General features: G+C 52.1%; 1 protein-coding gene across 1 annotated transcript in view; it reads left to right on the top strand.

Annotated features, from left to right (window-relative positions):
• MYO9A (myosin IXA) overlaps positions 1-25,177 on the top strand; it is a 259,426-nt gene that overhangs the window by 167,686 nt on the left and 66,563 nt on the right. Inside the window, 5 exon segments of the mRNA XM_068144334.1 lie at positions 11,119-11,238; positions 14,034-14,109; positions 20,042-20,182; positions 21,385-21,424; positions 23,612-23,734. Of these exon segments, the coding sequence (XP_068000435.1) occupies positions 11,119-11,238; positions 14,034-14,109; positions 20,042-20,182; positions 21,385-21,424; positions 23,612-23,734 (500 nt within the window).

Raw genomic sequence — 25,177 nt, forward strand, 5'->3', positions numbered from 1 at the left:
TAATGGTGCTACACAGACTAATGAGGTGCTGGTAATCATAGAGCCATGCAATCAGCCAGGTTGGAAGAGACCTCAGAGCTCATCAAGTCCAACCTACAACCTAATACCTAACACCTCCTGACAACTAAACCATAGCTCCAAGTGTCACATCCAGTTCCCTCTTGAATACCTCCAGGCATGGGGACTCCACCACCTCCCTGGGCAGCACATCCCAAGGGCCAATTCCTCTTTCTGGGAAGAACTTTCTCCTCACCTCCAGCCTAAACCTCCCCTGGCACAGCTTTCTGACCCCAACAAAAGCTCTGCACAAAGGGCTCCTGCCAGCAGCACCAACAGGTCCACTAGAAGTGTGGTTCAAGAAAGTCTGCATGGAAGAAACAATCCTTGCTGTGCTGCCACTGGCCATGGGGACTCAGGAGATCCTCTGGCACAGCTTGAGACTGTGCCCTCTTGTTCTGGTGCTGGGTGCCTGGGAGCAGAGCCCAACCCCCTCCTGGCTACAACCTCCCTTCAGGGAGTTGGAGAGAGCAAGAAGGTCTCCCCTGAGCCTCCTCTTCTGCAGGCTAAGCAACCCCAGCTCCCTCAGCCTCTCCTCCCAGGGCTGTGCCCCAGACCCCTCCCCAGCCTCCTTGCCCTTCTCTGGACACCTTCAAGTCTCTCAACGTCGTTCTTGAATTGAGGGGTCCAGAACTGGACACAGGACTCAAGGTGTGGCCTAAGCAGTGCTGAGTCCAGGGCAGAATGACTTCCCTGCTCCTGCTGGCCACACTGTTCCTGCTGCAGGCCAGGATGCCCTTGGCCTTTTTGGCCACCTGGGCACACTGCTGGCTCATGTTCAGCCAGATGTCAAATTGCTTAAAGCATCTTTAGAACAGCAAATGAGATTGACCCTTAAAGGTGTGTTTGGGTTTTGGCACCTGGTATAAAAGGATTTTCACCTCACTGCTGCTTGGATTTTTCCTTTTCATAGGATTCATGCAGAGGAACATCTGAATGATCCAAACACAGACATAGCATCATGGGATGGGTTGGGTTGGAAGGGACATTAAAGACCATCCAGTCCCAACCACCCCAGCATTGGCAGGGACACCTCCCACCAGCCCAGGTTGCTCTAGGTCTCATCCAGCCTGGCCTGGAACACCAGGGGGCATCCATAGCCTCTCTGGGAAACCTCTTCCAGTGTCTCCCCACCCTCAACACAAAGAATTCTTCCCAATCTCCAGTCTCAACCTGCCCTCTTCCATGTGGGGAGACCTGGAACAGGTTGCCCAGGGAGGCTGTGGCTGCCTCCTCCCTGGAGGTGTTCGAGGCCAGGCTGGACGAGGCCTTGAGCAACCTGGGCTGGTGCAATGTCTTCACTGGAACTGGATAACTTTTTAGGTCCCTTCCAAGCCAAGCCATTCCATGATTCTAAGGGAATTATTCACCAAGTTAGACAAATGATTTTTGTCCTTTTTTTGCCATAGCTTTTTGAGCTGTTGGCTCCATCTGGAAACAAACAAAAAAAGGCTTTCATCCTTCTCTCTAATTTCTCAAGCTGTTCACCCTTGAAGCTGCAAGAGGTTGTGCCTCTTGTATAGCCCAACTGATTGCTTTGCAGTCCCCCTGAGCTGCCTCCTGCAGAGCTCGGGGGCATTAAATGAAAGGAAAGGGATGGTGCAGCCTCATGCTGGGGCAGGCACTGTGCTTTGAGACCATTACTCTGCATCAAGCAATGTGGGGACGACAAGTAGCAGCTACTGGTATTCATCTCTGGGCACAGGAGGGCTTGAAATTCGTGCTGAAATTAAAGCCTCAGCAGGGAAAAACATCAGCTGGGTTCAAATGGGGCACAGAGCCACACCATGAACGCTTCTTAGTCAGAGAGCTGTGCATCGAGGAGAGCCAGGGACAAGGAATTAGGGACGGGAACCATGCGAACAGAAAGAGTAATTGTCCTGTTCAGAGTTGAATAACAACAGCCCAAGGAGGCAAAAATCTGCTCTCAGCTCATGAGCTCCTCCTGAACCACTTGGCCTAAGAGCAAAGATTTCTCTCTAGCCTGGGTCTCTCTGGCACATGGCCACAGCATTAGTGGACAGCAGCCTCTTGTAGCACTGAGAGGTGGATGGCAAAAGCCATTGGGGAGAAATGACACTCGAAGGAGCTGGCTTCCAGCAGCCCTGTTTGCATTTTCCTAGCGTGACCTTTTCATCTTCCATGCAAGCCAGGCTGCACTCCAGCCAAGCCAGGCTGCACTCCAACCAGCTGCTGGAGGAGACACTAAAAATGCTTTGGCTCAGGATCTGAGAGCTAATTTCAAGCCCATCAGTTGTGCCTGCTCTTCAGTCCTGAGTTTGTGGCAATAACTTGCTTCTGTCTCTATGCTGATCTAGAATAGAGCCCAGGAGGGCTTGAGGCAATTCTGTACCTGGGTTCTCCCATCACCTTTCCTTTCCATACCAACACTAACCAGTGGGTGAACTTCTCGACCCTTCCTCATGTGCCTTGCTGCTCTGCTATCTATCTGGTGTCCTTTAGCCTGCTTGCAAATGGCTTTGTGCTTTGTAACCTCTGAGTTTGAGACCAAGAAAGCAACCCCAAAACCCCCCTTAGAAATCTGGATACAGTTTGGCTTCAACTTCCCAAGCAACCCTCAGGTAATTCATACTCTGAGTTTCTGTGCTCACTTTCAGCTTGCCCTGGGGAAAAGGTACAAGGAAGCCACCATTACATAGAGTCATAGAATGGGTTGGGTAGGAAGGGACCTTCAAGCTCATCCAGTTCCAACCCCCTCCCACCAGCCCAGGCAGCACAAGGCCTCATCCAACCTGGCCCTGAACGCCCCCAGGCAGGGGGCATCCAGAACCCCCCCCGCAGGCAATCTGCTCCAGTGTCTCCCCACCCTCACTCCCAAGAATTTCCTCCCTATCCCCAGTCCCAATCTCCCTTCCTCCAGCCCAAGGCCATTGTCCCTCGGAGCCCTTTCAGGTCCTGGAAGGACACTCCAGGGTCTCTCTGGAGCCCTCTCCTCTCCACACTGAACAGCCCCAGCTCCCCCAGAGGCAGAACTGATGGGAGGAGGCTTCCTACACCTAATTCCCATACTGAGGGTTGCCTTACCCCTTGGGAAAGCTTTGCCTGCAAGTGGTGGTGGAGCTCGACCCACTCATGGTCAGCTGCCTTTGCCCTCTTTGGAGTGTTAGCCACCATCTCCTGGCATGACTTCTGCCCAGCTAGAGCTTAGCAAAGTGAGAGCCATAGCAGTATTTCCGTCTTCCTTTAGCTGCTGAGGCCTCATCCAGAATGGACTGGCCATCCCATGTCCAGTTATCCTCCCAAATCCCACCCACCTTGCCAGAGCGCCACGAAGCAGATGCCTGTGGAATCACTCCCCCTATCTTAACAGATAGCAGCAGGCCACTGTGTGCTAAATTTAGTTCATTTATTCACCCAAACCTTTTACCAAAGTAATTTTTATTTGTCTCAACCAAACCTTGCTGGCTTCATAGAGTCACAGAACTATCAGGGTTGGAAGGGACCTTAAAGCTCAGCCACCTCCAGCCCCCCTGCCATGGCCAGGGACACCTCACACCACAGCATTGTTGCTCACAGCCACATCCAGCCTGGCCTTCAACACCTCCAGGGATGAGGCTTCCACCACCTCCCTGGGCAACCTGTGCCAGTCTCTCACCACCCTCATGGAGAACAACTTCTTCCTAACAGCCAATCTGAATCTACCCATTTCTAGTTTTGCTCCATCCCCCCCAGTCCTATCCCTCCCTGACACCCTCAAAAGTCCCTCCCCAGCTTTCTTGGAGCCCCCTGCAGATCCTGGAAGGCCACAATTAGGTCTCCTCAGAGCCTTCTCTCCTCCAGACTGACCAAACTCTCAGTCTGTCTCCATAGCAGAGCAGCTCCAGCCATCTGCTCATCCTCATGGCCCTTCTCTGGACACACTCCAGAGACTTCTTTCTTGTAATTCACTTGATTTGATCTCCTTCCCCCATGGCCAGGGAGCTTTTAATGAGATCCTGGTGAATTAGCTGGGAAGAGCTTCACCTCTCCACCCACCCAGGTGTGATGAGTCCCTGCATAGTTTTTACTGAAGGCTTGCTTTCTGAGCTCCTCTACTGCTGCCACCACCCACCAGGGAGGTGTCCTTAAGAAGGAGGAAAATTCCAGAAGCATGCATTTACTTGTTTAGGGCTCTTTGCTCCCTTTTCGCCTAACCCCAACTGGCTCTCCGTTGCTTTCCTCTGAGTCTTTCCTGCAGCACCCAGCAGGGGATCTGAATGAAAGATCTCCTTCAGCTTCCGTAGGAGCAGCTCTTCTCATTTCTGCTCTGCTTTGTTTTCACATCATCCCTGGAGTAATTTTCTCCAGGCCAGCAGTGCCAGCCAGATGACAGGAGCACAGGCTCACAGGATGTTAAGGGTTGGAAGGGACCACAGGAGATCATCGAGTCCAACCCCACTGCCAGAGCAGGACCATAGAATCTATCACAGGTCACACAGGAACGCATCCAGATGGGGCTTGAAAGTCTCCAGGTGCTTCCATAAGGATAATCAGCAGTTTTTCCTGCTGGCTTTGGGGACTCTCCTTTATTTTTGTGCTCCTAAGACTCTGGCAGTGAAGCTTTTAGCGACCACAGAATTGTCCTCCTGAAGCCAGAGGTGAAGAGCAGCAAAGTGCTGTCACCAGGATTTTCCTTGGGGCCACTGAAGGTGTCCAACTATCAGCTAAGTCCATGATTCATCCAAGGAGAGGGTTGGAAAGGAAGAGTTTTACCCGAGGACCCCCAGGTGAAACATGCCAGGATTGAGGAGATGCAATTAGCTGAAGGGTAGCCTTCAATTATTACTATTTTATTAGCATGATTATTATTGAGCATATCAGGGAGGACTGGGATGGTTCAAAATGACCTAGTTTGACCCAGAGCTGTTACTGAACTTTAATTAACTTTCTCAAGCTTTTTAGGGCAGAAATTTGGCTAATTGGTGGGTTTGGGGGTTTCTCTTTGCTGTATCACTGATCTGAATTTATGATGTAGAAAACCCAACCCAACCCTAACTCTTTGTTGATTTGTGCTCTTTGTGTCAACCAGGCTGTGGAGACTCCCAGCTTGCTCATCTTGGTTTTGCTGGACACAAATCATTGAGTCACAGAATCAGAGAAACATTGTAGTTGGAAGAGACCTTTCAGATCATCAGGTCCAACCCTGAACCCAGCACTGCCAGGGCACCGCTAACCCATGGCTGTCAGCACCACATCTCCACAGCTTTGAAATCCCTTCAGGGATGGAGACTCCACCACTGGCCTGGGCAGCCTGGGCCAGGGCTTGACAACCCTTTTGGGGAAGAAATACGTTCCTTATGTCCAACCTAAAACTCCCCTGGTGCAACTTGAGGCCATTTCCTCTTGTCCTATTACTTGTTTCTTGGGAGAAGAAACTGACTCCCACCTCCATCCAACCTCCTTTCATGCATTTGTCAAAACCACAAAGGTCAAGGTCCCCATGCCTACCAGTGGGACCTTACGCTCCTGTGAGGGCTGAATGCCCCAAATATTCACTCAGATGAAGGATTTGTGATCTTGGGGCTGTGCCCTCCCCTGCTGGGCTCTGCATTTGCATTTGCCAGCAAGGGCTGCTGCTTGGGTTGGTGCCAGTTATGGCTGATCTCCGTTACACCACTCTCTCAAAACCATCCTCTTGAATTCCAGAGATTGCTCCTTGAAGCCAGGCACCAAACAATGAGCCCCTTGAGAAGAGTCCAACCACCTCCACCCTGTACTTGCCAACTAATGGTCTTTGAGGTCCCCCTGAGGAGCATGGAACGGTGTGACTGTGAGGAAGGTGCCTCTTGGCCGTGCTCCTCAGGAAGGTTCTGGTGATTCACCACGCTGCTATGAAAGGCTTCCCTGGGTGCTGACGCCATGGAACTGCTCAGTGACCTCAGCACAGCTCCACAGGAGCACGGTGTGTCCCGTGACCCGGCCACCTAACCCATGATGGAGACATCACTTTGCATGGTGTCTCCTGGGGAACCTCTCCCCCGCCCTGGAGCTGGAGCTGGGCCAACCAAAGTGCTCTTGGCCACGCAAGGGTGACTGCTCCTAACTCATGACCACAAACTCATCCTGCCTGGCTCCAGGCTCTGGCCCTTGCCCTTGAGGAGCACAAAGCCCTTCCTTAATACAAACCATTTCTACTCTTCCTTTTTCAATTCCCAGTTTCTGGTTTTCCTTTTTCAATTCCCAGTTCCTATTTTATCTTCTTTAGTTGCCAGTTCCTCGTTTCACTTCTTTAATTCTCCATTATTATTTTTTCCTTTTAAAATAAAGAATTCTAATCCCTATTTCTCCTTTTCCAGTTGGGAATGTCTTTCCTTTTAAAATTGCCAATTCCTATTTTTCCTTTTTTTATTCCCAATTTCTATTCTGTTTAATTCCCAATTCCAGTTCTTCTTTTTTTAATTTCCAAATTCCTTATTTTGCTTCTTTAATTCCCAATTTCTATTCTTCCTTTTTTAATTCCCAATTCCTACTTTTCTTCTAATTCCCAATTCCTGTTCTTCCTTTTTTTTTAATTGCTGATTGCTATTTTTTCTTTCCAAATTGGCAATTCCTATTATTCCTTTTTTAAATGCCAATTCCTATTTTTCCCTTTTCAAGTCCCAAGTCCTATTTTTCTTCTTCTTAATCCCAAATTCCTATCTTTCCTTTTTTTAATTGCCAGCTTCTGTTTTTCCTTTTTATAATTCCAATTTCCCACTCTTCCTTTTTTATTCTTGTTTCCTACTTTTTCCTTTTTTAATTCCCAGTTTCTATCCTTTATTTTTTTAATTGCCTGTTAGTAATTTTCTTTTTTAAATTCCCAATTCCTATTCTTCCTTTGTAAATTTCCAATTCCTATTTCTCCTTTTTTAATTGCCAGTTCCTACTTTTCCTCTTTTAATTCCCAATTCCTGGTCTTTCTTTTTTAATTGCCAGTTCCTAATTTTTATTTATAATTTCCAATTCCTGTTCTTTCTTTTTGAATTCCCAAGTCCTATTTTTCCTTCTTTAATTCCCAGTTCCTGTTTTTCTCCTTTTTAATTCCCAATTCCTATTCTTCCCTTTTCAATTACCAATTACTATTTTTCTTTCTGTTTTCAATTTCCAATTCCTATTTCTCCTTTTTTAATTGTGAATTTTTATTTTCCTTTTTAAATTGCCAGTTCCTATTTTTAGTTTTTAAATTCCCAATTCATATTCTTCTTTTTTTTAATTCCCAACTCCAATTATTCTTCTTTTTAATTTCCAGTTCCTTATTTTACTTCTTTAATTCCCAATTCCTATTCTTCCTTTTTAAATTCCAAGTTCCTATTCCTCCTTTTTTAATCCCCAATTTCCAGTTAGAATAGAATAGAATAGAATAGAATAGAATAGAATAGAATAGAATAGAATAGAATAGACCAGGTTGGAAGAGACCTTCAAGATCATCGCCTCCAACCCATCAACCAATCCAACCCACTTAAACAACTAACCCATGGCACCAAGCACCCCATCAAGTCTCCTGAACACCTCCAGTGATGGTGACTCCACCACCTCCCCAGGCAGCCCATTCCAATGGGCAATCACTCTCCCTGTGTAGAATTTCTTCCTAACATCCAACCTAAACCTTCCCTGGTGCAGCCTGAGACTGTGTCCTCTTGTTCTGGTGCTGGCTGCCTGGGAGAAGGGACCAGCCTCGACCTGGCTACTACCTCCCTTCAGGTAGTTTTAGAGAGCAATAAGGTCACCCCTGAGTCTCCTCCTCTCCAGGCTAAGCAGCCCCAGCTCCCTCAGCCTCTCCTCACAGGGCTGTGTTCCAAACCCCTCACCAACTTTGTTGCCCTTCTCTGGACACCTTTCAGCAAGTCAACCTCCTTCCTAAACTGAGGAGCCCAGAACTGGACACAGGACTCAAGGTGTGGCCTAACCAGTGCAGTGTACAGGGGCAGAATGACCTCCCTGCTCCTGCTGGCCACACTCTTCCTGATGCAGGCCAGGATGCCATTGGCTCTCTTGGCTGCCTGCAGGCTCATGTTCAGCCTACCATCGACCAGCACCCCCAGGTCCCTCTCTGCCTGGCTGCTCTCAGCCACTCTGACCCCAGCCTGTAGCACTGCATGGGGTTGTTGTGGCCAATGTGCAGCCCCTGGCACTTGGATGTGTTCAATCTCCTGCCCTTGGCCTCTGCCCATCTGTGCAGCCTGGCAAGGTCCCTCTGCAGAGCTCTCCTACCCTCCAGCAGATCAACTCCTGCCCCCAGCTTGCTGTCAGCTGCAAATCTACTGATGACTGACTCAATGCCCTCCTCCAGATCATCAGTGAAGATGTTAAAGAGGATGGGGCCCAGCACTGCTCCCTGGGGCACACCACTGGTGCCTGGCTGCCAGCTGGCTGTGGCACCTTTCACCACCAATCTCTGGGCTCATCCCTCCAGCCACTTCCTAACCCAACACAGTGTGCTCCCATCCCAGCCAGGGGCTGACAGCTTGGCCAGGAGTTTGCTGTGGGGGATGGTGTCAAAGGCCTTGCTGAAGTCCAGGCAGACCACATCCCCAGCCTGCCCCACATCCACCAGGCAGTCTCCTGGGCATGGAAGGAGATCAGGCTGGTCAGGCAGGACCTGCCCTGCCTAAATCCATGCTGGCTGGGCCTGATCCCTTGGCCATCCTCTAAGTGCTGTGTGATTGCACTCAGGATGACTGTTCCATGATCTTGCCTGGCACTGAGGTCAGGCTGACAGGCCTGGAATTCCCTGGCTCATCCAACCGGCCCTGCTTGTGGATGGGCACCACGCTGGCCAGCTTCCAGTCCTCTGGGACCTCTCCAGTGAGCCAGGACTGCTGAAAAATGATGGAGAGTGGCTTGGCAGCTCCTCTGCCAGCTCTCTCAGCACCCTAGGATGGATCCCATCTGGTCCCATGGACTTGTGGGGATCCAAGCGGCTGAGGAGAGCTCCAACTCCCTGCTCCTGGAACATCGGGAAACTGTGCAGCTCCCTGGCTCCTTCTGCCAGCTCTGCAGGCCAGCTGTCTGGAAGACATTCTGTGCTGCTAGTAAAAATTGAGGCAAAGAAGGTGTTAAGTACCTCTGCCTTTGCCTCATCCTTTGATACAACCTTCCCCTCTGTGACCACCAAGGAGTGGAGGTTGTCTCTGCCCTTCCTCTTGCTATTAATGTATTTATAGAAGGACTTTTTGTTGTCCTTCACAGCAGAGGCCAGGCTAAGCTGCAAATGTGCTTTTGCCTCCCTAATTTTCTTCCTACAAGACCTAGCAACATCCTTAAACATTCCATGGGTTGCCTCCCCTTTCTTCCAAAGGTGATACACCCTCTTTTTCCCCCTTAGTTCTTTTAGAAGCTCATTGCCCATCCAGGCTGGCCGTCTGCCCCGGCGGCTCATCTTCCGGCACATTGGCACAGCCTGTCCCTGAGCCTTCAGGAGTTCTTCCTTGAAGTAGGTCCAGCTCTCCTGGACCCTCTGGCAGTCCAGAGTGGAGGTCTTCTTGCTGCCCCTCTTAGCTTGACCGAATACTGAAAATTCAATTATCTCGTGGTCACTGGCCCCTAAACACCCTCTGACCACCTGATCACTCACCAGCCCTTCCCTGTTGGTGAAGAGGAGGTCATGGCCCCTAAACACCCTCTGACCACCTGATCACTCACCAGCCCTTCCCTGTTGGTGAAGAGGAGGTCATGGCCCCTAAACACCCTCTGACCACCTCATCACTCACCAGCCCTTCCCTGTTGGTGAAGAGGAGGTCATGGCCCCTAAACACCCTCTGACCACCTCATCACTCACCAGCCCTTCCCTGTTGGTGAAGAGGAGGTCAAGCAGAGCCTTGCCCCTGGTAGGCTCACGCAGCACCTGGGATAAGAAGCTGTCTCCCATGCACTCTAAGAACCTCCTAGACTGCCTCCTCTCTGCTGTGTTGAGATCCCAGCAGATATCAGGCAGGTTGAAGTCGCCCATGAGAACAAGGTCAGGTGATCCTGAGACAGCCCTAAGCTGCCTATAGAATGCTTCATCAACATCTTCCTCCTGTTTGGGTGGTCTATAACAGACTCCAACCAGGATGTCAGCCTTGTTGGTCTTCCCTCTAATTCTCACCCACAGGCACTCAATCTGATTGTCCCTGATCTCCATCTCAATGGCATCTAGAGCCTCCCTGATGTACAGGGCCACCCCTCTACCCCTTCTTCCTTGCCTATCTCCCCTGAAGAGCCTGTAGCCATCAATTGCAGCACTCCAATCATGTGAGTCATCCCACCACGTCTCTGTGATGGCAACTACATCATAACCTTCCTGCTGCAGCAAGGCTTCCAGCTCCTCCTGTTTGTTACGCATACTTCGTGCATTAGTGTACATGCACTGCAGCCAGGCTGCTGGCTTCACCTCTGGCTCTGGCTTACCACCCCCAGACTCCTGCCTGGGGGGACTGGTTTCAGCCCCTTCTCCCTTTGAGACTAAAGTTCTCCTTTTTTAATTGTGAATTTTCATTTTCCTTGTGAATTGTCAGTTCCTATTTTTCCTTTTTAAATTCTCAGATCCTGCCCTTCCTGTTTTAATTCCACATTCCTATTGTTCTTCTTTTTAAATTTCCAGCTCCTTATTTTACTTCTTTAATTCCCAATTCCTGTTCTTCCTTTTTTAATCACCAGTTTTCCTTTCCTGGTTGCCAATAGCAGAGCAAAGCCCAGCTCTGGGGTGCAGGGTGGGGGATTGGAGGTGGCCGTGTCTGGGAGCATCCACGCAGGGAGCAACGCTCGGCAGAGGCACAGAGAACAGTTTGCAAAGCACTTAATCACAGCAAAGATTTCTCTAATCCTGTCTATGTGTTGGCCCAAATAATCTCAGAGTGATTATGCAGTGGTGATGCTCTGGCTCCTAAGCCTTGTGAGCCGAGCTGGGAGGTGGTTCCTCCCCTGCCCCAGCGCCGTGTCCAGAGGGAACGGAGGTTAAATTGTTCTCACACCCCTTGGGGCTTCTCCTTCCCCCTCTCCTGATGTCTGCTTTATATAATCTTTTTATTTTCTCCTTTTTTGTGTGTGTGTGTTTTGTTTTGTTGTGTTGTGTTTGTTTTTGTTTTCATTTTGCTTCCCAAGGGCATGATGATGCAGTGCCATGTGCCGTTTTGAAAAGTGTGGATAGTTTTAGCTTTCTCCACCACCCAGTTCACCAGAGGAGCTTAGAGATCCTGCAGAGGTGCAAGGAGGAGAAGTACAGTAAGGCTCCACCACCCACCCTTCCCCTTGATCCCACACTCACACGGCAGGAAATGGAAACCAGGTGCATTCAGAGTGGACAGCGGGGAGACCAGCCCACCTGAAGAGTCTTCCAGCATCAAACCAGCTGCCTCACAGCCTGTTGGGGGAATTAATAGGTGGAGAGTCAGATGAAATCCACCTTGCCCAGGGAGGTTGTGGATGTCCCCTCCCTGGAGGTGCTCAAGGCCAGGCTGGATGAGGCCTTGAGCAACCTGGGCTGGTGGCAAGTGTCCCTGCCCACAGCAGTGGGGTTGGAACTGGAAGAGCTTCAGGTTCCCGTCCAGCCCAACCCATTGTGTGAATCTCTGGAGATGTGGCATCGTTTTGCTGGCAGCTCTCCCCCTCTACTGGCTCCTGTTAAGTCAGGATGCTGATATCAGCCAGGGGTATTTTTCTGCTTGCTGTGGTGGGCTTGGACCAGATGACCTTTAAAGGTCCTTCCCAAGCCAAACCACTGTATGATGAGATGATTTTGGGTGTGTCCTATTGTTGTTACTACACGTGTGCTAGGAAGTTCAAAGCACTACCTGTCCACTAAGGATATTCCTGGCTGATACAGCTGGAATGTGACTTTTCTTTGGATTCCATTGGACTTTGGAAATAACTTTGGCTTCTGAAATTAATGTTCCTGAGGGCCTTGGCTTCAAAGTGAAGCAGTTAGCAGGGGTTTGTTCACAGGACGAGCTGGTTAAAGATGCACTTGGTCTCCATTTCTTCTTCCTCACTCCTCTGTCACATCATAAACTCACCCTGCATGCCAACACAGACACTCTTGCCTGCACTGCTCTCTTACATGTCTGTAAAAATAGCTCCCTGGGGCTCTTCTCTTCAACTGTGTCACTTTGCTGCCACTGTTCTCTGCCTTCATGTTGCACGTTCTAAGCAGTCTGCAAGGGCAGCTGCTCAGCCAGAGCTGCTAACTTACACATGGTGTAACATAGGTGTAAGTGCAACACAGGCAAGGACTTCTCTGCAGAGCTGAGCAGGGTAAGTACAGTGGTTGCATGTTCAGTCCTCACAAAGCTGCTTTTCCTGCAAGAAACCTTTGAGCAGGTGTCCCTGATTCCTGCAGAGGAGCAGAGGTGGTTTAATTCTTCACTCAGACTTGAGTGGTTCGTTGAAACTCCATCATTTTTTCTCCTACAACCTCATCTCCTCCAACCTCCCCACCATGGGCAGGGACACCTCTCAGACTCAGCTGCTCAAGGCCTCATCCAGCCTGGCCTTGAACACCCCTAAGGAGAAGGCAGCCACAACCTCTCTGGGCAGCCTGTGCCAGAGTCTCACCACCCTCAGACTGAAGAACTTCTTCCTCAGCTCCAGTCTGACCCTGCTCTCCCTCAGCTTCAAACCATTCCCCCTTGGCCTGGCTCCAGACACCCTCAGGAAAAGTTCCTCTACAGCCTTCCTGTAGGATCCCTTCAGCTATTGGAAGGCAGCTCTGAGGTCTCCCTGGAGTCTTCTCCTCTCCAAGCTGAACACCCCCCTCTCCCTCAGCCAGTCCTCTTAGATCTTGGATCACTTTTGTGGCCTCCTCTGGACTCACTCCAACACCTCTGTGCCCTTCTTATGCTGGGGACAGCAGAACTGGATGTCAGAGGACACAGATTCCGTAGCAGCCCAGCCTCCCCAAGCAGGACATGCTTGCTGGGCATGTCCCTGTCCATCCAGCTTCGGGAAGGGAAGGGAAGGGAAGGGAAGGGAAGGGAAGGGAAGGGAAGGGAAGGGAAGGGAAGGGAAGGGAAGGGAAGGGAAGGGAAGGGAAGGGAAGGGAAGGGAAGGGAAGGGAAGGGAAGGGAAGGAAGTGCCACCAATAACTGACCAGTTTACCAAGCTCATGCTTGAGTGGTTTTCCTCCTACAAAGCAACTGGCCTGTCCTATGCCCAGCAGAATATTCTCAGAGAACCATTAAGGTTGGAAAAGACCTCAAAGGTCATCAAATCCAATCTTCTACCCAGCACTCTGTGACCACTAGACCATGTCCCAGAGTGCCACATCTCCTTGGTTTTTGAACATCTCCAGGGATGGAGACTCCACCATCTCCCTGGGCAGCCTCTTCCAACTCCTGACCACTCTGGCAGCAAAGAAATTCTTCTCAGTCTCCATCCTAACCCTCCCTTGGTGCAGCCTGAGGCCATTTCCTCTTGTTCTGTCATGAGTTATTTGGGAGAAGAGGCCAGCAGTGGTGAGCTGCTGGAACAAGGGACACGGTTGAGGCCCCATCACTGGAGACATTCAAGATCAGACTTGATGTGGCCCTGGGCAGCCTGCTCTGGTTGGAGGTGTCCCTGCTGAGTGCAGAGAGGTAGTTCAAGGTGACCTTTGGGGGGTCCCTTCCAAACCCACTGCAATCACTGAACGCTGGCCTCATTCCAGGCTTTTGGGTATCTGGAGAGAGCAATGAGGTCTCCTCTCAGCCGCCTTCAGGCTGAGCAACCTCAGGTGCCTCAGCCATGCAGGACAGGGGTGGCTGCTCTCCCCCATCACAGCAACCTCTTCCTTCAGCCCATTTGCAGCCTGGCTGAGCCAAGCTGTGCCTGTGTGGGAGGGCAGCTGGCAGGCTTGAGCAAGCAGGGTTACGCAGCAGGGCTAGAGCTGCCTGGGCCGTGGGGACATTGGCATCCTTGGCACCCTCCCTCTGCCCAGCACGTGCCGTGACGCATCTTGGCCCCTCCTGCCTGTAAGTGTGCACTGCCTGCCTCTTGGTGAGGAGCCAGGCACCAGCCAGGCTTTTGTGTCACTGCTGCTGTAGGTATCCCTCGGAAGAGCCCCCGGACGCCGCTCTCGGACCTGCAGGGAGCCAACACCATCCACGAGAGGAGCCAGCGGTGAGTCTCTCGCTTTGCCCTTGGCACGAGGGAAGGGCATCTGGGCTGGGGGAGCACTGCTTGGAGTTACAAATGGCTGTCTCAGTGCTTCTCCCAAGCTTGCTTCTGAATCTTGTCTTCTCTTTGCTGTACCTGTGTTACCTTAGCTAAATTGACTGTGCAGATGTTGGTGTTGGAGGAGAGACAGTCAGAGAATCACAGAATTGTCAGGGTTGGAAAGGACCTCAAGAAGGCTTCCACCACCTCCCTGGGCAACCTGTGCCAGTCTCTCACCACCCTCATGGGGAAGAACTTCCTAACATCCAATCTGAATCTCCTCACTTCTAGTTTTGCTCCATCCCCCCCAGTCCTATCACTCCCTGACACCCTCACAAGTCCCTCCCCAGCTTTCTTGGAGCCCCCTGCACATACTGGAAGTCACAGTTAGGTCTCCTCAGAACTTTCTCTTTTCCAGACTGCAATACTTGCTCAGGTTTGGTGAACATACACTAATTAACACAGTATTGGTGTGCTAGAACCTACTGTTGCTATTAGTGACGGAAAACAAAAGGAAAAAAGAGACTTGCCTGTTGGACTCTTCGATGGCTTAGACATTCAGAGCCTGAAGGCATTGTCCGTGCCAGGCCACCTGACTATGGAAGTGTAGCTTTGAATATGTTCCTAGGGTTTGACTTCATTCTGTCTTCACCTGGCTGAGCTTCCTGGCCCCCAAAAGGCAGCAGCTGTAGCTGCTGTGGTGTACCAAGATGGGAAGAAGCCTGCAAAAATCATCACTGATGATTTCAAGGAAATGAAAACCTCCTGAGGATTCTTCTGGTGTGAACCACAGAACTGTCAGGCTTGGAAGGGAGCTCAAGGCTCAGCCAGTTCCAGCCCCCCTGCCATGGGCAGGGACACCTCACACCACAGCAGGTTGCTCACAGCCACCTCCAGCCTGGCTGCAAACACCTCCAGGCAGGAGGCTTCCACCACCTCCCTGGGCAGCCTGGGCCAGGCTCTCACCACCCTCCTGGGGAACAACTTCTTCCTCACAGCCAATCTCAATCTCCCCACTTCTAGTTTTGCTCCATCCCCCCCAGTCCTATCACTCCCTGACATCCTCAAAAGTCCCTCCCCAGCTTTCTTATAGCCCCTGCAGATCCTGGAAGGCCACAATTAGGTCTCCTCAGAGCCTTCTCTTCTTCAGACTGAACAGCCCCAACTCCCTCAGTCTGTCTCTACAGCAGAGCAGCTCCAGCCCTCTGCTCATCCTTGTCATTTGAAGCTGGCTTATGGCCAGAGAGGATGTGAATTCCAGGGAGCTGCTGAATGGAATTCATCACTTTGTGCCACTTCTCTTGCCTGGGCAGAAAGCCACCTTGTGCAAGCACTCTCCAAGGTGATGCAACTCTGTTCTCACAGCAGTCTTTCCCACCCCTTCTTTTCTTTCTCCTGTGGCTGCTTCAGCTTCACATCTGCTGGTAGCGGTGACAGCAGGCACGTGGTGATGCTGGAGGAGAGAAGGCTGGTTCTGACATCTCTGGTTGCACAGGTTTCCCTATGTGTGATACAGGGTGAAACTTTGTTCCCTCTGGAGATCTTCAGGCATAGATAAGACTGGTCCTGTAATTTCTCCAGCATGCCTTCAAGTCTGATGTTGATGCATGAAGAACAGAGAATCATCGAATGATAAAACTGTCAGGGTTGGAAGGGACCTCAAGGCTCAGCCAGCTCCAACCCCCCTGCCATGGGCAGGGACACCTCACACCACAGCAGCTTGCTCACAGCCACCTCCAGCCTGGCTGCAAACACCTCCAGCCAGGAGGCTTTCACCACCTCCCTGAGCAACCTGTGCCAGTCTCACACCACCCTCCTGGGCAATAACTTCTTCCTGACATCCAAGCTGAATCTCCCCATTTCTAGGATTTCTTTCACCACCCCCACTCCTATCCCTCCCTGGCACCCTCCAAAGTCCCTCCCCAGCTTTCTTGTAGCCCCCTGCAGATCCTGGAAGGCCACAATTAGGTCTCCTCAGAGCCTTCTCCTTTCCAGCCTGCACAACCCCAGCTCCCTCAGTCTGTCCTCACAGCAGAGCAGCTCCAGCCCTCTGCTCCTCCTCCTGGCCCTTCTCTGGACACCTTCCAGCCCCTCCAGATCCTTCCTGGCACAGAGGCTCCAGAACTGGCCCCAGAGCTGCAGCTGTGGTCTCAGCAGAGTGGAGCAGAGGGGCAGAATCCCCTCCCTGGCCCTGCTGGCTCTGCTTCTCTTGTTGCAGCCCAGGCTCCATTGCAGAGCTGCTCCAGCCCTCTGCTCATCCTTGGGCAACACACTGAGAACTGCTCCCAAGCAGAGCTGCCATGAAGCCACTGAAATCTGTATCCAGATTGGATTTGGGGAAGGAATTGCCTGAAGAGGAAGACTCCTGGTGCTGCCTTTTTATTTCGGCCCCTGATTATTTCCTTGGCAGCACCTTTCATCCTCCTGGAGCAATTCCAGGAAGCCCAGCAGAGCTCCTGAGGGACAAGAGGACATTTCCTGCCTTCCTGTGCTCCTGCTTCCTGAAGAGAAGAGGAATCTCCACTTTTACTGCCCACACAGGCACAAAGCCTCAACCATTTAGTGCATGAGCCTCACTCCTGCCTCTGTGGGCTGCCAAACTCCAGCCCAGGGAAGAGATGGCTTTGCTGATCCAGGTCTGAAAGGAGAGCTCTGCACTGCTTGTTTGCTCCCTGGAGGGCAGGAAACAGGTCTCACATACCCACTGTGAGGTCACAGAGAGGATGAATCCGTGGGGACTCTCCCTGCCTGCACCCAGATCATTCTTGCTTTGACCAAAGCATTTCTGGAGAGCACTGCAAGTGCTGGCTGGGAGGTTTGCAGGAGTCACCTGGAAAGGTTGGGAGGTTTGCAAGCCCCAACTCTCCCAGCCTGTCCCCATAGGAGAGGTTCTGCAGCCCTATGATCATCTTCTTAGCCTCCTCTGGAGCCTCTCCAGCAGTTCCAGGTCCTGCTCATTCTGGGGGACCCAGCACTGGAGGCAGTGCTGCAGGTAGGGTCTGAGCAGAGCAGAGGGGCAGAATCCCCTCCCTGTGCTCTCTCCCTGCTCTGGCTGCAGCTCAGCACACAGCTGCCTGCTGGGCTGCCAGGGACCCTTGCTGGCTCCTGGGTGATTTTGATCTGAAGAGTCTAGATGTTGGTCCTTGGGGTACATTGAGCTTGGGCAAGCAGGGGAAAGTGCAGGGCTGAAGGTAACCTCCAGAAAGGAGATTGCCTGCAGCAGCTCCCCAGCAGGCAGAGCAGAGCAGAGCAGAGCAGAGCAGAGCAGAGCAGGAAGTGATTTCCTGAGCTCAAAGAGGTGTTTGCTTTCAGAGCCATCTGATGATCATGTGCTGGCTGCTGAGTCTGCCTGGTGCTTCCAGCCCACAGCACAGCCTGGGGCTTGCTTCTGAGGGGAAAGCTGAGGCATGGCAGCAGGCAGGAAGTCAGTGCAGAGGGGGCAGCAGCCAAGGGCTCTCCTCTCAGCTCAGGAGAAAGCACAGGGGTGGCACACAAACCCGGGGGGTAGGGGGAACAAGGCTGCTGCCCAGCCTCAGGAGGCCACTGTGATGTCAAGAGACTTCTGTGGCCACCAAGTAATGAAAGCCATGGCAACACTAACCAAAGCCATGGCAGCAGTAACCAAAGCCATGGCAGCACTAACCAAAGCCATGGCAACACCAACCAAAGCCATGGCAGCACTAACCAAAGCCATGGCAGCACTAACCAAAGCCATGGCAACACTAACCAAAGCCATGGCAGCACCAACCAAAGCCATGGCAGCACCAACCAAAGCCATGGCAGCACTAACCAAAGCCATGGCAGCACTAACCAAAGCCATGGCAGCACCAACCAAAGCCATGGCAACACTAACCAAAGCCATGGCAGCACTAACCAAAGCCATGGCAGCACCAACCAAAGCCATGGCAACACTAACCAAAGCTATACCAGCACTAACCAAAGCCATGGCAACACTAACCAAAGCCATGGCAGCACTAACCAGAGCCATGTCACTAACCAAAGCTCTACCAGCACTAACCAAAGCCATGTCACTAACCAAAGCTCTACCAGCACTAACCAAAGCCATGTCACTAACCAAAGCTCTACCAGCACTAACCAAAGCCATGTCACTAACCAAAGCCATGTCACTAACCAAAGCTCTACCAGCACTAACCAAAGCCATGTCACTAACCAAAGCTCTACCAGCACTAACCAAAGCCATGTCACTAACCAAAGCCATGTCACTAACCAAAGCTCTACCAGCACTAACCAGAGCCATGCCACTAACCAAAGCCATGCCACTAACCAAAGCTCTACCAGCACTAACCAAAGCCATGTCACTAACCGAAGCTCTACCAGCACTAACCAAAGCCATGTCACTAACCAAAGCCATGTCACTAACCAAAGCTCTACCAGCACTAACCAAAGCCATGTCACTAACCAAAGCCATGTCACTAACCAAAGCTCTACCAGCACTAACCAAAGCCATGTCACTAACCAAAGCTCTACCAGCACTAACCAGAGCCATGCCACTAACCAAAGCCATGCCCCTGAGCAGCCTTGGCAATGCTGCTGGCTGTTTCCTTTTCTACCAAACGGTTGCATGCCTCAGGGGAGCTGCAGCCTGCAGCATCTCCATGTGGAGCTGTTGCTGGGGGCAGGGGGCAGAGTCTCAATCTGCTGATGGGGAGGGGTCTGCAGATCCCAGCCCTGCTGCTGGGAGGACTGGGAGCTGCTGCTCTCCTGCTGCTGGTTGTGATCCTTTGATGCATGCTTCCTATTGAGGAGGTACTTAATCAGCCAATCCCTTCAGGTGCGGCTGGAGTCCTGAGCTCATCCCAGGGGAGCAGTTGGATGGTTAAAGGCTAAAGCAGCACTTTCCCCCAGCTGATTCTTTTGTGAGCTTGGTGTTTTAGCTGGCCTTAGACTCACAGAATGGGTTGGCTTGGAAGGGACCTCAGAGATCACCCAGTTCCAACACCTCCCACCAGCCCAGGCTGCTCCAGGCCTCATCCTGCCTGGCCTTCACCACCTCCAGGCAGGAGGCAGCCACAGCCTCCCTGGGCAGCCTGTGCCAGAGTCTCCCCTTCCTCATCTCCAGTCTCAGTCTTCCCTCTTCCAGCTCCAAGCCATTGTCCCTCATCCTGGCACTCCCCAGCCCTTGCCACAAGTCCCTCCCCAGCTCTCCTGGAGCCCTTCAGGTACTGGAAGGTTGCTCTGAGGTCTGCTTGGAGCCTTCTCTTCTCCAGGCTGCACAGCTCCAACTGTCCCAGCCTGCCACAGAATCACCAAGGTTGGAAGAGACCTCAAAGATCATCAGGTCCAACCTGGCACCACAGACCCCATGACTAGACCATGGCACCAAGGGCCACATCCAATCCCCTCCTGAACACCTCCAGGGATGGGGACTCCACCACCTCCCTGGGCAGCACATCCCAATGGCCAACAACTCTCTCAGTGAAGAACTTTCTCCTCACCTCCAGCCTAAACTTCCCCTGGCACAGCTTGGGACTGTGTCCTCTTGTTCTGGGGCTGGTTGCTTGAGAGCAGAGACCAACTCCCTCCTGGCTACAACCTCCCTGCAGGGAGTTGGAGAGAGCCAGAAGGTCTCCCCTGAGCCTCCTCTTCTGCAGGCTAAGCAAGCCCAGCTCCCTCAGCCTCTCCTCCCAGGGCTGTGCTCCAGACCCCTCCCCAGCCTCCTTGCCCTTCTCTGGACACCTTCAAGTCTCTCAATCTCCTTCTGAAACTGAGGGGCCCAGAGCTGGACACAGGACTCCAGGTGTGGCCCACAGGGGAAGTTCTGCAGCCCTCTGACCATCATGGTGTCCTCCTCTAGACCTTCTGCAGCCATTGCATGTCCTTCCAAAGCAAGCAGTGTTGTTTCTCTGCCTTTCTCCCCCTGTGCTTGGTGTTGCAGCGACGCCTATGGGGGCTGGACCGGCCGGATGGGGCCGCGGCACAGCCGGCTTGGCGGCCCCGGAGCCCTGCTGGACAAGGATGGGATCTTCGTCACCACCACCAACAGCAAGCTGCTGGAGAGGGCTCACGGCATCCTCATGTCAGTGCCAAAGTTTGTACTGGAATCATAGAATGGTCATAGATATGGGCTTGAGCAGCAGGAGGAGCAGCAGCAGGGTAGGCAGGGGGGTGCCAAGAGCCAGAGTAGCAATGTCTGTGTGGGAGGGTTTGAGGTGGGCATTTCCACCCAACCATGCACAGGGGGCTTGGCTCTCCCCACCAATGTCCACAGCGCCAGGGGAAAATGGGTCAGGGCTGGCTGTGGGTGTAGGAGCCATCACACTACAGCCCTCACTCAGAGATGTTTCAAGGCTTGGTCAGAGTGATGCTGGTGTGTTTCAGCTGTGTGATTTCACAGCATCATGGAATGGGTAGGGGTTGGAAGGGACCTCTGAAAGTCATTGAGTCCAACCCCTCTGCCAGAGCAGGAGCACCCAGGACAGGTCACACAGGAACACATCCAGATGAGGCTTGAAAGTCTCTGTCTATGGAGACTCCACAGCCTCTCTGAGCAGCCTGCTCCAGGGCCCTAAAGAAGTTCCTGCTCATGTTGAGGTGGACCTTCCCATGTTCCAGGCATCCACTGCCCCTTGTCCTATCACAGTGCACCATAGAAAAGAGACTTGCCCCTTCATGACACCCACCCCTCAGGTATTTATAGGCATTGACCAGGTCCCCTCTTTGCCTTCTGCAGACTAAATAGCCCCAGGGCTCTCAGCCTCTCCTCAGCAGGCAGGGGTTGGGTTTAGTTAACTCTTGGCAGAGGCAGGGAAGAGGGAGAAGGAAGGACTCTGATGGTCAGAGCAGTCCCAAGAGCTGCCAGCACTGTTGTGTGGCCACATTTTCCGACATGCTAGCAACGTTTCCATTACACATCAGGTGGGGAACTGATGCTAAGATGTTGCTGATTCATGCTGCAGCCTCATCAGACGGTTCAGAGAACATCACCAGGGTGGCTGGAGGTAATGCAGGAGGGTGGCTGAGGCCTTCCACACCAGCAGTCCCTCACTCTGCCCACACTGCACATCATATTTCCAGCCCAAGGAGTCCCTCTGGCAGGACACCTTCCTTTCTAGCCTGTGCCAGGATATGTGCAGAGCCAGCCTGCAGCAGGCAGAAACAGCCCAGTTTTGGTGCAGGTTGTGGGCAGCAGCTGTTGAAAGGGGTTTTGGTAGGGCCTGTCTGATCATCTCCTCCCTTCTGCACATGTGGATTAATCTCAGCCCTTTGTTACCTCCCCAGGCGAAATAAGAACTTCAAAGCCAAACCAAATCTCCCAAAGGTGAGCAAGCAGCAGCATCTCTACCTTGCTTGGCTTAGGACTGTAGGGACAGGGATGAGATACTGATGGGGGTGAGGAGACTGCTTGTGTCTACATCCAGACCCTGGTTAGCTCTGCTCTTCTCAGGGCCCTGATTTGAGCTGGGAATAGGAGCTCTTGCATCCTGCCCTGGCTCCTGTTTAACTCCTGCTGGAAAGGAGGAGTTAAACCTGCTGGTGAATTTTGGTTATTTCAGCTCTAAACCACAAGGAGTGAGGAGGTTCTGCCAGGGGGCTGGTACCTGGCAGGCAGCAGGCTTGCCTGTTGTGTTGTTTCCCTCCATCTTGACTGCATTTGCTGTGTTTTAAGTCATGCTGAGAGATCTGCTGTATCTAAACAAATAATGCTTCTTGGGGTCCTTGGTGGTGCTGCTTCAGTGGTCAGGAGTGGAGGACCAGGAGGAGCAACCTCGGGGTTTACTCCTCTCTGAGTGCACATTGCCCCTGGAGAGGCACAGATGCAGTTAATGGATGAGCTGCTCCTTAGCAGTCAGTAGTTGGTCTGCAGCCAAATTTCCCATGGTCCAAAATGCCCTTGGCTGATCCTCAGGAGCTCAGAAGAAGGTGGCCTGGGAGATGTGGCTCCAGCCCAACAGAGCAGAGCTGCAGTTCAGGCTGTCCCTTGGTGTTTCCCATTGAGATGAGGTAGGTGTTGTGGGTTGAGGTAGACCCCCCCAGCCATTTTTCTGTCAGTAAATCTGCCCCGGGGAGCAAATCATAGAATTGTCCAGGCTGGAAGGGACCTCCAAATGTCATCCAGCCCAACCCCCCTGCAGTCAGCAGGGACATCCCCACCTAGATCAGGTTGCCCAGGGCCTTGTTGAACCTCACCTTGAATATCTCCAGGGGTGGGACCCCAACCACCTCCCTGGGTAACCTGTTCAAGTGTTCCACCATAGTGAAGAATGTGTTCCTAACATCCAATCTGAATCTGCTCTGCTCTAGTCTGAAGCCATTGCCCCTGGTCCTGTCCCTGCAGGCCTTTGCAAACAGTCTCTCTCCATCCTTCCTGTAGTCCCCTTCAGGTACTGGCAGGCTGCTATTAGGTCTCCTTGGCTGAACACCCCCAGCTCCCTCAGCCTGTCCTCACAGCAGAGCTGCTTCAGCCCCCTGATCATTTTTGTGGCCTCCTCTGGACCCTCTCCATCAGGTCCAAGTCCCTCCTGTACTGAGGAGCTGGACACAGAGTTCTCAGCAGAGCAAAGTGGCAGAATCACCTCTCTGGCTCTGCTAGCAATACTGCTTTTGATGCAGCTCAGGATGAGATTGACCTTCTGAATATCTCACCACACTCAGACTTTGGAAGTGAAACTAAATCCAAGAAACTAAATCCAACAGTATAGAGGGCAATAAACATCTCCAAAATGTATTTACATATATCTATATACACAGCTTAACAACAACAGCACAGGACCCCCCTGTACCTTTGATTCAGCTTTTTGTCCCCTCCTGGGGAAAAAGGGCCCCAAGACAACTATACAAACCACAGGCTGCCTCTCAGCACCCCCTGTGTCCCTTCTTGGGGGCAGAGGGCCCCAAGACAGCTGCGCAAACCACAGGCTGCTTCTTGGCCTCCCCTGTACCTTTAGAGAAGTAGCACAGAGAAGCCCAAGGTCAGGGGGAGTACAGCACAGCGCAAAAGGCAAAGCAGAGTGAGCAGCCCAGAGCCAGCAGACAAAGAGAGCAAACAAACTCTGCTGCAAGATAGAAGGCTTTCAGTGCTCCCATGGAATGATTTTAACCTATCTGCTGTTTATTCTTCAGACCAGTTGAATTAGATGGACTTAGGGACTCACAGATTTGTGAGCTTGGTTTGGGTTGGAAGGGGCCTCTGAAGTTCATCCAGTCCAACTCCCTCTGCAGTCAGCAGGGACATCCTCAGTTAGATCAGGTTGCTCAGAGCCCTCTTGAGCCTCTCCTCGAATATCTGCAGGGATGGTAAACTCTGAGAAGTCCTCCCCTCTGGAATTGTCCAAACCCTGGGAAAAATTCCGCTTACAGCTAAATTTGAGTTGCAAACTCTAAGAGGTGGTCACCTGGGGAAGCCCAGCAGAGCTTATGAGGAGGGGTGCAGCAGGTAGCATGCTGATAAGATCTCCTTCTCCTTGGATTTCTCATGGACAAACAGAATCTGTCCCTTTCCCCACAGCACATGCTGGATGTGAAGTCCCTCAAGCACCTCACCAACCTGACACTGCACGACCGCATTACCAAATCTCTCCTCCATCTCCATAAGAAGAAGAAGCCACCCAGCATCAGTGCCCAGTTCCAGGTAACCACAGACCCAGGGCATCCATTAGGCTAGGAAAAACCTTTAAGATCTTCAAGTCCAACCATTAACCCAACACTTACCAAGTCTGGTGCTAAACCACAGCCCTCAGCACTGCATCTCCACAACTTTTCAATCCCTCTGGGGACAATGACTCAGCCACTTCCCTGGGCAGCCTGATCCAGGGCTTGACAGTCCTTGTTACAGGCTCACAGGGATGGTAGGGGTTGGAAGGGACCTCTAGAGATCTTTTGAGTCCAACCCCCTGCCAGAGCAGGAGCACAGAATCCAGCACAGGTCACACAGAACACATCCAGATGGGGCTGGAAAGGCTCCAGAGAAGGAGACTCCACAACATCTCTGGGCAGGGCTCCAGGGCTCTGGGACCCTCACAATGCAGAAGTTTCTTCTCATGTTGAGGTGGAACCTCCTGTGCTGCATTTTGCATCCCTTACTCCTTGTCCTGTCCCAGGCTGCAACTGAGCAGAGCCTGGCCCCTCCCTCTGGACACTCAAATGAGGAAGAAATTGGCATCTTGTGGGGAAGAAATTGATTCCTCATGTCCAACCTACACCTCCCCTGGCACAACCTGAGGCTGTTTCATCTCTCACTCCTTTGCCTCTGATACAAAGAGGTGAATGAAAAGCCAATGCCTGCTCTGGGTCCCTGTGCTTGCTAGGAGGACACTTGCAGGCACTGTCCTGTCCCATCCTCACCACCCTTTATGACATAAATGCAGCTGAGGGGGTGGCTCAGGTAAGCTGGGAGACACCTCACAGATGTCTGAACAGTGTCAGTGGAGAGAAACAAGAGTGATGGTGGCTACCAGGGGGGAATCACAGAACCAGAGAATCACAGCATGGTAGGGGTTGGAAGGGACCTCTGGAGATCGTCGAGTGCAGCCTGCCTGCAGGGGCACCTAGGGCAGGCCAGGATACTGGTGGCCTTCTTGGCCATCTTTTTCAGCCAGCTGTCAACCAGCACCTTTTCCACCAGCTCCTTTTCCACCAGGTTCCTTTCCAGCCTGGAGCATTCCTGGGGTTGTTGTGACCCAAGTGCAGCCCCCAGCAACCCCCCTGCAGGCATGCAGATCCCTCCAGCACCCTGCTCCTTAGCACCCTCTGATGCTGCCCAGCAATCATTTGACCATGTAGCAGCTGTGCCCACCACACATCCAGCTTTGGATGGAAGTCAATCAAACCTTACTGAAGTGGAGGCAGCTCTGGGTGCCCCCTGAGACAAGCACCAGGCTCTCCAGCCTTCATTTTACTTAACATAGAATCATAGAATGTGTTGGGTTGGAAGGAACCTTAAAGATCATCTGGTTCCAACTCCCCTGCCCTGGGCAGGGACACTTCTACTAGACACTCGGGAACATCTGCAGCCAACTCTGGTTGGTTTCTGCACTGCCAGGCTTTTTAAACAGCTCCATATGAATCACCCCAG

The sequence above is a fragment of the Melanerpes formicivorus genome, unplaced genomic scaffold (genome assembly GCF_026170545.1).
Source record: "Melanerpes formicivorus ecotype bairdi unplaced genomic scaffold, bMelFor1.0.p_v2 SCAF_10, whole genome shotgun sequence".
NCBI lineage: Eukaryota > Metazoa > Chordata > Aves > Piciformes > Picidae > Melanerpes > Melanerpes formicivorus.